Genomic DNA, 14,356 nt, shown 5'->3' on the forward strand with positions numbered 1-14,356 from the left:
TACAAATTCTTATAACGCATTTAAATTTTAATTTTGTATATCAAAGTTTTTTTACCCCTGATTTGTGGTCATTATGTTTTCTTTACCTAACAAGTGCTTTGCGATGACTCATATGATACGAATACACTTATTTAGTGTTGTTGTCATTTTATAAACGGACTGTCACATAGGGTTGTATCAAAATAATTAATTGGAAAGTATTACATCGATACATTTTTGCTGCAGGAAGATTTGCTGTTTGTTATTGTTAAAACATTTGTGAGAATAATAAAATAATAATAGATTTATAAAATAAATTTATCTGTTTCAAATAGAATATATTTTAATACTCTTCATTTGCATTGTTTACATTTTGTAAGCTTGGCAAGCTTTTTGAATCGAAAGCCTTATTCGATATCATTGCATTATATTATTATATAAGTTCAGTTTCAGTTTTACATAAATAATATCTATTATTTCTCCTTTTCCAGGAAGCATGGCCCCAGAGCGCCCTATAACGCCGCCGTGCTTAATGGCTGCACGAAGTGCTCCTTCGAGTCCTGTATCAACAACGCAAAATCATCAACAACTCTACCAGTATCAAATCGCCAGCCCGGACGGCATCAGGATTCACCTGCAAGATTCTTCCGACCAAGAGGAATATAATGGTGTAGAAACTAGGGAAGTGAGAGTAGAGACAAGCCCTGATGATGATCTTACTTCTTTGTCCTGGTTGCACGATAGGAATCTCTTGAAAGGTACAGGTACACAAGGTGCTATAATGGTAATATTGATATTACTGTCTTTTTTTACTAAATGCCAGGTACTGAAAAGTCAGATGTAAAAAGAAATTATTGGTCTTCTAACTTTTACTTTTCTAATAACAAAAACTGTAAATTCCTAATTCTTCTTGGTATACTAAATGCATGTAGTATTTGTATATGTATTAAATTTTAATTATACTTTCAGAAATAAATTTAACCTCCACACCTACCACAAGAACTGTTATACTGCACCAAAATGTAACTCATTCAACAAGAACTTTTCAACATCATAATAGTATGAATAGTAATAATGGAGATGCTAGTAGCACAGGTAATAATTACACAAAATTATATAGTGGATAATATTGTTTAACTTAATAATAATTAATATAATTCAATTTTCAAATCAATTAATTTTGCTATTGAATATATCCATTCACACAAAATGGCAGCAAAAAACTTTTCTACTATTATTACTATATTATTATCTTGATGTCTTTTTATTATATTCTGTTATAAGTATTACCTAAGATAAACTAAACTATGTTGTTTTCGTTATAGGAGAGTCACCAACAAGCGATTTTGAAGATAACAGTTATATTTCTGAAGACAATACAAGAAATTCATCTGATCATAGCATCATAGCCGGAAATAACAATAGTTCTAATAGCAAAAATCACAACCTTGACAATATATATGAATATCAACAGAAACAATTTCACAGAAACAACGGAAATAGCAATAGTGATTACAGGTAAACATCAAAATTTGTTACATTTTAATAAATTAATCAAATCGATTAAGTTTGTACATATTGATTACTATAGTTAGAGTTGATATAATATAGTTAATATAGATAATATAGTTAATATAGTTAATATGACGATATAATTTATTACTACATAAAATATTGAAAGCATTTGCCAATCCTCCTTTTTATTCGAAGTCAATTTAGGCTTTAGGTCATCTTTGTGTTCAACAACACATCTTAATTTAGTCATTTTTTAGTGAACAATTTTTGTTATTTAGAACATATAACAGCTAATATTTGTAATATGTAATAGTTTTATTATGAATTATGTTCTCTATTCAAAATACTAATTTCAAATCAGTGTCATTTTTTACAGTTCAAGCAATCAACATAGTCCAATTCGCACAATAAAACCATCACCAACAAAGAATAAACACCCCAGCAGTTTACCTTATGATCCACTGGTAAGATATATTACAACTGATTTTTGTTTAACTATTTATCATTATTCCTTTAATTACCATGTAAATATTTTTATTCCAGGTTCATACAACCAGTAAACCTCCATATAGTTTTTCCAGCTTAATATTTATGGCCATAGAAGATAGTCAAGCAAAAGCTCTGCCAGTAAAGGAAATTTACATGTGGATTGTGTCCCATTTTCCATATTTTCGCGATGCTCCTACTGGATGGAAAAATAGTGTCAGACATAATCTCTCACTGAACAAATGCTTCCAAAAATTGGAGAAAGCTCCGGTAAGTAGGAAAACTAATTAACACATGTATATTCAGTATGGCCTCGATCTAAATTTGAGATGTATACTCAATCTATAATTTGTTATAATGGTTTTCATTTTCATTTTATTTTCTAAACTTCTTATTTTTCTGAGCTTTAGCAAAATATAATCAATATAATCATTTTAGAATCTAGGAAAAGGTTCCCTTTGGATGGTAGATGAGCGCTTCCGACCTAATTTATTACAAGCATTGACACGTTCACCATTTCATCCTTGTTCAGCATTAGAGAATATTAACTCTAACCCTCAACACACTTCAAGTAATGGTATTGGAACTGCTACTAATGGTAATACTAGACTGACAAGCACAACCGTTGTATCAAATGGAAAACATAGCAATAATAGCCTGACCAATGGAAGCCCAGTAAAAGACGGAAAGGTAAACATGAACATTGATATGCCTATTGATAAAATCTCATTTAAGCAAATGGTTAATGGTCAAACAAAAACAGACTTAATAACTTTGTTTTTTATATATTTGTCGCATTTTATTTTGTCACCTAAAGAAGTTTACCTATAATTCCATTCCATATTAACAGTTTTATTATTCACAATATATTTATAAAACATTTAAATAATGACACAAGGATCTTTTACAGTATTTTAAAAATAAAAAGTATATAGTGATAATCTAGGATAAATCTATTATACAAATATCCTGTAAATATGTACAAATTAGGGAATGCAATACCGGTATACCGAATTACCGGTAAACCGCCCGATTTTTCAGCGGTATTTTTACCGGTATTTATCCCAAAAATACCGGTATTTTCGGTATTTTTACATAAGCGCTATTTGATACATAATACACTAAAGTTTAAATTTCTCGGAACAAATTTATCTTTAAATTCCATAATCGCATAAACAGCTATATCTTCAAGTGAGTCTACAAGATAAACAAATGTCAAATATTATCTCAAATCGTCATTAAACTGAATATTTATTGCTTTACTAAGGGCTTCATATCGTGTTACAATAAATAGAATTGGACTGATAGATAAAAAATGTAACGGTTTTTTAAGTGATATTTGCGCCAAATTATTTTATATCATACAGATTACCCCTGCGTAATCTTTATTTTTTTCTAACTTTATACATAATAATTATGATAATTACTAAATATTTTTGCTTCTTATTACAATTATAAAATATTATTTTTCGAAAACGTTTCGAAGTTTGAAAATACTATAGAAGCATCACATTTATTATTTATCTCGGCAAAGTATCCGGTCTTAAATTAGTGCAGAAAAATTATTTTTTTAAAATATTAGAGATTATGCTAATTTAACACATTGGATACAGACAATACAGTTTATTGTAATAATGTAATATGATCTTTTATGAGTTTTTGGTCTTTCTTACTCATAAGTTTGTTTTTGATGAAAAGTACTCAATATACTCGATAGTGATAATGAATTAATTAAATTGGATATACTTTTGTTAAATTATTATTTTAAAAAATAAACTTATTGTTTTATTCTATTGTTTCTATTGTTTAGTTGAATATAGTTGTAGTTGTATATACATTTTTTTATATATGCACTAGTAACTTTCAATTTTGGTTACGTTTGTTTAAGATAATAAACCGGTAATTTACCGGTATTCCGGTTTTAAAATAAAAAAATACCGAAATACCGGTATTGTATTTCCTAGTACAAATGTTATTGAGTCTACTTGATTAAGACAATATTGAGTGGTATTTATAACATGTGTATTAAATAATATTCACATAAATATAAGCGCGATATATGTTTAGGTTTGGTTACTTTAACCCATTCGAGACCGATTGCAATAATAATAATGAACAATAATCAGTTATTCTGAATAACTTTTACTTGCACTTTCTACATATTAATGCCATCTGCTAATGCAATAAAATATGTATTATTTCTATTAAAATTTTAATTATTATTACAGAGTTTGTCGCACATGCCAAATCCCGATCTTTTCCCATACCTCTCGCGGCGTTTGGCGGCCGCGGATCAGCCCAATGAAGACAATCAACCAAACAACAGTACACATTATAATAATTCTAGCCAATCACAAAGGCAGCACACCGAGTATAATCATGACAAGCGAGAAATGTGGACTTCTGAAGAATTTGAAGAAGCAAACGCAGCCGCGGTCATGGTTGCACTCAAACATGGTCGACTTGGATTACCTGGGTAATTATTTTTCACAATTTATTAGTCTCCGTTCAAGATGTCTTATTTTTAATCTATATTTATTCTCTTTATCTGAATTTTACTTGATTAGAGTGATCCAGTTAAAACATCATATTTATCTACTCTATTATATATATATATATATATATATATATTGAATGGTAGAGTCTTGGATTTGTGTATATTTTGTAGAGTTTCGAACAAGAATCCAAAAAATAATACAAAATAAAAAACAAGAAAAGTTTTTAAAAAAAACAATTTCTTTATTTAATTATTTGTTTATTGTCGACGTTTCTAAGTCGAAATTAACTTTTATATTAGATATGTAGATGACACTTTTTTTATCATTAACAAAAATCATATAAACACAGTACTAGATCTCTTCAATAATTTTAACAATAATATAATTTTCACACATGAACTACAAAATAACAACAGACTTAATTTCTTAGATGTATCCGTTTACAACACTAATAACTTTATTCGAACAAATTGGTATAGAAAAACGACATGGTCGGGTAGATACTTACACTATTCCTCATACTGTCCCAGAAACTATAAGATAAACACTATTATTTCCCTTACAGACCATGCTATTTTGTTGTCTCACCAAACTTTCCATCCACAAAATTTATCCCTAGTAAAAATAACTCTAATTGAAAATGGTTACCCAAAAAATCTCATTCATTCAGTTATTCAAAAAAGACGAACTTTCTTAAAAACACAAATTAATTCTCCCAATACCAGTACTAACATCAAAAACACCAATCTTATTTACTGCAGCATACCATACGTTGAAGATTTATATTATTATTTTGCCAAAATTTTGTTAGAAGAAACATTTTAGTATCAGGCTCATCCTTACACTCCTTCAACCAATTCTTTACGAACATTAAATCCCCCACCCCATCCAATCTCAATACTAATGTAGTATATTCTGTTTCTTGTAATGACTGTGCTTTTCAATATATTGGACAAACCTCCCAATATGTACACAAGAGAATGAGACAACATGAACTAAGTGTGGTCCACCATAAACAAAAAATTTCAAAAGTACCCTAGTACAACACTCTATAGAAAACGCCCATTCATTTAATTTCACTCCAAAGATTTTATATCACGAAAGTTGCATCTTTAGAAGGTTATTCGCGGAGAGTTGTCTCATCCTCATAAACGTTTCTAACAGTGTCAACATTAGATCAGATCACAACCTATTACATGATTCATATTTAAATTTTTTACACTTTTTGACAAACAATTAATATCGACTTCCTTTTAAGATCAACAATTTAAGTATTCACACCCTGACATATAAAAACACACACATACAATCTCACATCTCTCGCTCAAGTGTTTACACGTGTTACAAAGGGCACACCAGTTTCATTTAGTTAATTTTCGTAAACCAATCGAACAACATCCAGATATTATTTCATTATATTATTTGTGTTTTCAAATAATAATTTTAAAAAAGACAAAGTTTTTTAGTAATTTTGATTTACAAAATCTAATTATTCGGCGAAAATTAACTCACAAAATCATTTTTGTTAAAAAAGCTTGTTTAGTGAAAAAGTGCTAACAAATATTCAAACATACAGGTAATTAATTCAACTTTGTCATTACCTTTTCTTAAAAAATTTCCATAACTTTCAAAAAAATTTTCTATTATGTTTAATATCCTGTTTTGATAATCCACTCATTTATTTTTATCATTTTTATTTTGAACATATTATCATATTTCTGTACATTATTATATTTTTTACAATTTAATTCATTATTTAAGAAAAATCTATTTTCTTTTCCTAAACATATTGTTTGCAAAAATCTCATCAAGATCATGTTTCTTGACAGATGTCCTGAAGATGGAACGTACCTAGTTCCGAAACGTCGACAATAAACAAATAATTAAATAAAGAAATTGTTTTTTTTAAAAACTTTTCTTGTTTTTTATTTTGTATTATTTTTGGATTCTTGTTCGAAACTCTACAAAATATATATATATATATATATATATATTTATTTATAATGTTAATAGTTCCTTGGGATACTCGATTTTTTTCTCACTAATCATGAAGACCATGATTAATAAATATGGTAACTTATAATACTGATTCAGTTTGTAATTGTTTTTAAAATTTGGCTAAAAATACAATATGTCATCTTTGATAATCATGTTGAATCATTAACAATATAACAAAAGGTATTATAAATATATCTCCGTGTGATGAAATTGTTGTCCCAAAGACTTTATTTGTGTAGTTGTGATGTACATATTGATGCTTGTTGGTAATAGGTCACTGCTTTCGTGTATATACTTTTAACAATAATAATGTAAATCATAAATTCTAACTTCTTGTGCAATTTCCCTATTTGTAAAATGTTCAATTGCTCTAGTGGATGGATGCAAATGAACTACCTCTAACAGACCTGTTCATGTTTTGCCTTCAAAGTGGGCTTGCAAAAGATGAATGTTCAATACTTCGCAAATATATATGACATCTTTGCGTCTAAAGTATACAAATCAACATAGTAAATACAAAATATTTTAACAGTATCATTTGGTGAAATAAATGATGAATGAAATGATTTAGGGATGAAATTATTTGGGTACTTTAATATGTGCAAAGAGCTTTTCACTTTTTTTGCAAAATAAAGTCTTATAAATAATGACCTAAGGGAAAAACTAGTTGAAGTATGAATGGATGACAAAGTTAAAGTAATATACAGTAATATATTATAAACATATTCAATTTTTATTATACTTTTGGGGAATGCTTTATTCAAATATTACAAGCAATTCAGATATTGCTAGACAATTATATAAATATATATGATGTGCTTTTAGATAGAGGTTAATGAATAATATACGAAAATTAAGCAGTCATTTTCGAAACTTTTGGATTTGAATAGCAATTATTTTTAATTCTTTTAATATTTGTCGGTAAAAGTAAAGAAAGCATTAACGATCCTATTACATCTATATATATTTACACATATGGGTCATTTTTTACAAATCGTACGGATTTTCGAAAAAAATGTCACATTTTAGAATCGTCTGAATTTTTTTTTACAGACATTATACATAAAATCATTTGACACGTATTCCAGGATTGCGCTGAAAAAAATTTTTTTACATAAATATTTACAATTAAAATATGGATTCTTTTCTCAATTTTTATGAACATCCCTGCAGTAAGTATTTAAAATCTTTTGTTGTAACAGAGTATCTGCCAAATAGTGAACAGAAAAAAAGTGAATTGTTGTAGAGAAAAAAAGAAAAAAATAGTTTTTTTTTCAATCAATTCAATTTGAGGTATGTAAAACCTTTGTAAAAATTTAAGGGTTGTTGTTAAGAAAATAGCAAAAAAATTTTTTTTTAAATCATTAAAAAGTTCACTTCAATATGAGTAATAAAAAAAATAATAATACTGGTCCGATCAGCACAATTGGAGATGATTAATTTACCGCAGAGGATGTTCATAGAAATTGAGCAAAAAATCTATATTTCAAACGTAAATATTTACGTAAAAAATTTTTTTCAGCAAAATCCTGAACAACGTGTCAAATGATTTTATGTATAATATCTGTAACAAAAATTTCAGATGGTTCTAAAATGTCAAGGTCTAGATGGTGTATCGATTTTAAAAGAATGACCCATATGAACCTGAAAAGTTTTACAACACTCTATCTTACGTCGAATTAGGGGTGACATTAAAATATCAATATAAATTTCAAATTGGTTTAATATATTACTATGAAAGATCATAATTCACTTTATTTTGCTTTGACTGTTGACGATAAATTAAATGAATTGGGTAAAGTTCTGTTTTCGTATTGATGTGCAGGGCTGTTCCGATAATAACGAGTAGCCCGTCGGAGGATCACACGTACAGTAGCGTTGGCCTGGCATCGACGCCACAAAAACAACACACAGCCGCCCTAAACTCACCCGATGCCGCTTACGAAACTGATGACAGGTCTGTAACTGTTGTATTTTTAGAATTGCTAACATTGATAGGGTCGATACATATAAAAACGTCTCGGCAACGTGATTACATGTGTCGGCCCTAACTATTAACAATACTGATGCTTCTTCACACTTTCCTTTGTCCTGGTATAATCAGCATATGTAAATATTACCATTAGATACTTCATGTTTAATCTATAAGCCAATATATACACCTAACTTAGTTAACTTTTCATATAGCTCTACAAATTTTATTTTGTTTAAAAAAATAATTATAAAGAAAACAGCAATCCTTGACCTGTAACACTCAATCTTTTCCTTTAGGGTTGAATTTAATGGAGTGGTTAACCCATTTATATTTGATATAAATGCCCAAGACAGACTATATTCACTTAAAAATATATATTAGATCTATATTTTCAAGTATAAGTGTATACGGGTTGTTATCTCGATATCGAGCTGAACTCAAGATAGAATATATGCAAGAAAAAACATAACTTATCGTGGCTTACATAAGATACCCACATCCCATTAATTTATAAAATTAAAATAGCTTTTATATTTTAATACATTTGCGAATTGATATGTCTGTGGAGGTTCATCATTGGAGATCAAATTTCATAATTACGAATACACAACTTTTTAAAGTTAAAATTATTTCTCACTGAACATTCTACCTGCAATTATTAATAAAAACTTCTAAGAGGAACATAATCGAATAAAGATAACTGATAATTCATAAATGATCTTCAAACGGTTATTTGTTTCACGTATTGCATATATCCTCAAGACTTTGATATTCAAAAATCTTCAATTCTTCAAAAACCAAATACAACACACTAAAATTTTTAATTTTTTATGTAATTTAATTTGTAATGATCTTGAAACGGTTAATTGTTTCACCATATTGCATATATCTGAAGTCTGAAGGCTTCAGACTTTAATATTCAAAAATCTTCAATTCTTTAATAACCAAATATACAACACACTAAAATTTTTAATTTTTTTTTGTAATTTAATTTGTAACTAATTAATCACATTTGGTTTGCTTATTGACCACAAAATATCGATATAAATCTAATTAATATCTACTATCAGCCCAATTTCAAATACTCGGAAAGTTCAGCAAATGAACTCGTCCATTTTCCAAAACCCGATTTAAATATGTTAAGATATGTTAATAAAAATCGATTTTGGTCTTCCTTAGATAAATTATTTTCTCATGATAGTTAACTAAATGTGTCTGTGTCTGTATATCTTTTATCCTACAATGTGCAATTGTTTGTGCAGTGGATAGTTTGTATTGTAGTCTTTGAAGTAGCTAATATCTTACTCTGTATAGATTTCTCTTCTTTAATCATTCAATTAATCTTGTTTTGATGTACAACTATCATGTAGATTTATGCAAATGAAATACAAGTGATGAGTAATTTTCTTATAAAACGTGATTTAATAATTTAATTTATATTTAAGAGAAGCATTTTATTCAATGTACTCATTGATTTTACTTGGTAAAATAATTATAATAATGAATGAATATAACTCCACTTTTTATTTAAATACATTTCTAATACTGTTAATATTTTCAACAGTCAATCTCAACCGACCTCTTTCACCGATTTGGAAGAACAACGGCGCTTGGCAGAAGGGGCAGACGCACTGTTAAATCTGGCTGGTATCAGGAGGCTTTCCACTCCAGAAAATGCTCTATCAGTCATCAGCTATACGACGAACTACGTACACCAAAACAATAATGGCCAGGAATATCAGCAGAATGCTCAAAACCACGAGTCAAAATATAATAAACCACAATATCAAGAATCCAGGGAGTCCAGAAATAGTAACAGCACTCGCACTAAATTCAAACCCAGACTTCTAAGAAGACCTAAAAGGCGAATTTCGGCCGCTGATTCGGGTGATGGTAAATATTATAACTCATCAAAAAATTTAAGTAATAAATTTTATGAAGCCAAAAGAATCAAAGTCGAGAAATATTGAAGAGAACATTCAATCAGCTGTCAGGTAAGAAAATATTTTTATTTTTCTTCTTCATTCAGGGATTTGAAACAAGGTTTTCGTGCTGTGCAGTCGGTATTACAATGATGTTTTATTTTTATAAATAAAAAATTTAAAGCAGAGCATATTTTGTATGTTGAGAAAAAGTCATTCCTTAAAATTGCAATTTGATTTTTATTTTTATATTTCATATATTTTCGTTACAACATAATAAAATTTATTGTAAAATTATTTTAGTCTAATGTTTATCATCCTAGTACTCCTGAGGTTTCTGTTTTATTTTATAAAAATAATCATCTTAATATTCTTCTGCACTCTGATGTAGTGAAATTTTGGTAGTAAATATATTGTTATTTTAATCATGATTTATATTTATATGTTTAGAGAATTAATGTTAAATAGATTTATTGTTCTTGGGCTGCTAGTAGAGTTCCAACCACATTTTTGTGATAAAACTTTAATAAATCATTTCATGGATATTGCACAAATATAGTCAATGTTCAATTTATTAATATATTTTTGAAATATTATATGAAACTAAATTGCTAATGTGATTGGAAGTTCTATCAGCAATATATTGATTATTGTTTTTAATATGTTAGCAAAATTTAGTCAATATGTTGTTTTATTTGTTTAGAAAATTATGATATTTAAAAATTAAATTGTTTTATGGATAGGATAGGTAAATATATTTTATATGACTAACGTTTTTCAATAACCATTTACATGGTATTTTTATGTTTTATAACAATTGTTGCATAGAGAAAATATTTATTGAACCATATTTGTTATTTTGAACCAATCTGTTATTTAATTATGAGGTAAAATTTAATATACCTAATACTAATTTTAATAAGATATTGTTAGGAGATAATCAATTATAATATGAGGATTAGATAATTGGTTGATTTATGAATTATGAAAAAATCACTTTTTTAATTCAAATTCTAGTTATTTATAAAAATGAATATAATCTTAGCATGTACTTTTTTCAAATCACAGACTGATTAAATCAGCATAATTTTTACTTTCAAATTGCTTATTTATTTATATAGATTTAGTAAGAAATATTTAAAATATAAGAGCGGCAATTTATGGAGATGCTCCAAAATCGAAACAAACGAATATTCAGTTATCATTAAAAAAATGAATTACCAGTACACTATTTGGAATATTGTTGCATTAGCCTGATGAATTTTCTTTTAATTGATTTTGACTTTTGCTATCCCAAAATGCTCAGCAATACTTCTCGATTAAACTAGTAATGTCAAATGGTATTTTATTCATATATAAGTAGCCAAATGTAGAATTTCACTTATGATAGCATTTTGACTTTGAATTATTATTAGCGCTTTAATATTATCAAACTTGTGAAATATTTAAATGACTTGAAATTTTATTTGAGATATTTAAACAATGGTCTATCTTAAGACATTCTCTTTCACAAGTATCCGTTCCACATCTGGCGACTTTTAACTAATTGTTTGATTTTGATTGATTAAAATATACATCAAATAAAGAGATGTCTTGCATGCATGCCTTGGGTGTGCATTATGTTAGTTAATTTTAGACTTACGAATTTATTGCAACCTGTTACTATAATTATGAATTTTATCTAAATAGTATTTTTGAAATCGTTGTGTTTAATCTACAAAAAATTGTAATGTGAAAAATGTTATGCTATCTAAATTTCTATTCCTCTCGGCCTTAGATAAAGTTTTAAAACCAAATATATAATATTGACTGTATGTATCAAGTTTCAAGATTATCTATATTTGAACAAAGTATCGCTTTTGACAAAAGAGTTTCAATCGCTTAAGATATAAGAAAAAAAGCTTATACATTTTATTGAGCAATACCTCTGATATATTTTTAATAAATAGGTAATAATATTGTACATATCTTATTGAAGTATATTAGAACATCTAATCTAATTTCGGAAATAATTTTTGACATACATTTTGTTTTGGATTCTTAGCTTCAATTATTTGAATAAAATAATTAGCAAAGATAATAAATCGTAATGTATTTATCTATACACAAAATAGTTACCGAAGATATTGAGCGCATATTATATGTTTGATATATTTTTCAATACGGAATTGATAATTGTCCCTTTATATGTGTATCGTATCTGCAATCGGACTGTGATATACATGTATAGATAAAATTTGAAAAATTTAGAACAAAACCAATTCGAAATTTATGATACTTTTTATATGTTTGGCGCAAGTCGTAAATATTTTTTATTTGTCCTTTCTACAGAGTGTTGTGACATTTATTAAATAGCCAGTTATCCTGATGTTATTGTAAATAATACTCTATCGTTATGTTAAGTTGACTCGTTTTATCGATACAGCGAATAATTATATTTAAAAATTGATTTTATTAAAGATTAAATAATTAAATTGTTAGATTTAGAGTTACTTAAGTTACTTATTTTCTTGATATTTGTGTTTTCAAATCAATGAGCTGATATGGGGGCGTCCATTAATCACGTGAGCGAGTTTTTAAGAATTTTTAGACCCCCCTCCCTCTTGGTGATATTTGGTGATATTCAAAATTACCCCCCCTCCCCCACCAAACATCACGTGTATTTTTAGTTATGTGAAAAAACTGTAAAATTTCTGATTTTTCTTTGAAAATGTTTGAACTTTTTTATAAAAAATAGTAAAAAAAATAAATACAACTGATATCTTGCTATACGCCTCCCTCCCCCAGGTGTTATTTCGTGATTTTTTGTCAAACCCCCCCTCCCCCTAAAAACCTCACGTGATTAATGGACGCCCCCTATGTTCTTTCTACATTAAACTCTGCTATTCGCATCTGGTATATTTTCAAGCTTTTCAAAATGATACTTAAATCATTCATGATATTTAATATAAAAACTATGGTAACCTTTGCGAAAATAAAATTCTAGCAAGAGTTTACTTTTACGTAAATGTTATGCCCTGAATTTTGAATATGTTAAAAAAAAACAACAATGCAGAGTTCAAATTATCAAGCTTTTTAACTATATATTTATTTTATTTTTATGTATTTGTTATAAAAAATATTATAGACTGTATATGTAAAAAATATGTTTAATGCCACCTTATTTGATTTTATTAATTTATTTGAATGGCTTCTTGATTTTTCATTAGGAATAAATAATTTGTTATTAATTTATTAAGATGATTGAAATACCTCACAGTTATGAATATTTATATTTATACAACGATTTTTATTTTAATTATTGCTGTACCTTGTTATGAGTCATTTTTGCTGTTTAGATCTTAAAGAATTATAATAAATGCTTCCTGTAATAAAGTATAATCGATTAATTTCTTCTTGTTAATATGTAAATTTTACGACAATTTATATAATGTACTGTATATAGATAACACCAATTGTATTGTTTTTTCTTTTTATAGAATATTATGTTTGATTGATATATATTGATGATCCGTTTATATTTCTTTCTAAATACGCATGTATATTTAAGTAAAAAAACGTGCCAAAACGATTTCTGTATATATGTGCTGCATTGTCGACGGAAAATATTTCCGAAAAGATATATATCTTTTTTCATATCGTCTTCCAAATATTTAAAAAAGTGGATATAAAATATTAATGAAAAATCTTCAATTCTGAGTATTTAGAACTTAGCAAGCCTTTTTAAAAATAACTACGTTTTATGTGAAATAATTAATATACATAAATGAGTTAAAATTATACAATATATTGAAATTTAAGCATATAATGATAAATTATACTTAATATATACTGTATAATAAAAAGCAATAAACTTACTGGAATCAGTAATTTTAAGAAATATTATATATAAATATAGATTATAGAGTGATTTTATTGATTTAGTGATTAAAATAATATATGAAATAAATAATATATAGTGCTATTTAAATATATGAAAAATT

At 27.3% G+C, this 14,356-nt stretch overlaps 1 protein-coding gene across 3 annotated transcripts; it reads left to right on the top strand.

The window, feature by feature from the left end:
• The first annotated feature begins 479 nt into the window (after positions 1–479).
• Positions 480–10,503, top strand: LOC113385107 (forkhead box protein N3-like). Of its 3 annotated transcripts, none has more exons than XM_026622914.1 (9): positions 480–737; positions 949–1,074; positions 1,305–1,497; positions 1,856–1,958; positions 2,038–2,250; positions 2,419–2,670; positions 4,209–4,456; positions 8,302–8,433; positions 10,016–10,503. In XM_026622914.1, the coding sequence occupies exons 1-9, from the start codon at positions 512–514 to the stop codon at positions 10,419–10,421; spliced, it is 1,899 nt and encodes a 632-aa protein (XP_026478699.1). In that variant the 5' UTR covers positions 480–511; the 3' UTR covers positions 10,422–10,503. The 3 variants fall into 3 exon arrangements, with proteins under 3 accessions (XP_026478699.1, XP_026478700.1, XP_026478701.1); XM_026622915.1 differs by having other exon boundaries at positions 1,871–1,958; XM_026622916.1 differs by lacking the exon at positions 8,302–8,433.
• The last annotated feature ends 3,853 nt before the right edge of the window (positions 10,504–14,356 follow it).

This window comes from Ctenocephalides felis, unplaced genomic scaffold (genome assembly GCF_003426905.1).
Source record: "Ctenocephalides felis isolate EL2017-DRISC unplaced genomic scaffold, ASM342690v1 CF-g0.4_SCAFFOLD_03571, whole genome shotgun sequence".
Lineage (NCBI taxonomy): Eukaryota > Metazoa > Arthropoda > Insecta > Siphonaptera > Pulicidae > Ctenocephalides > Ctenocephalides felis.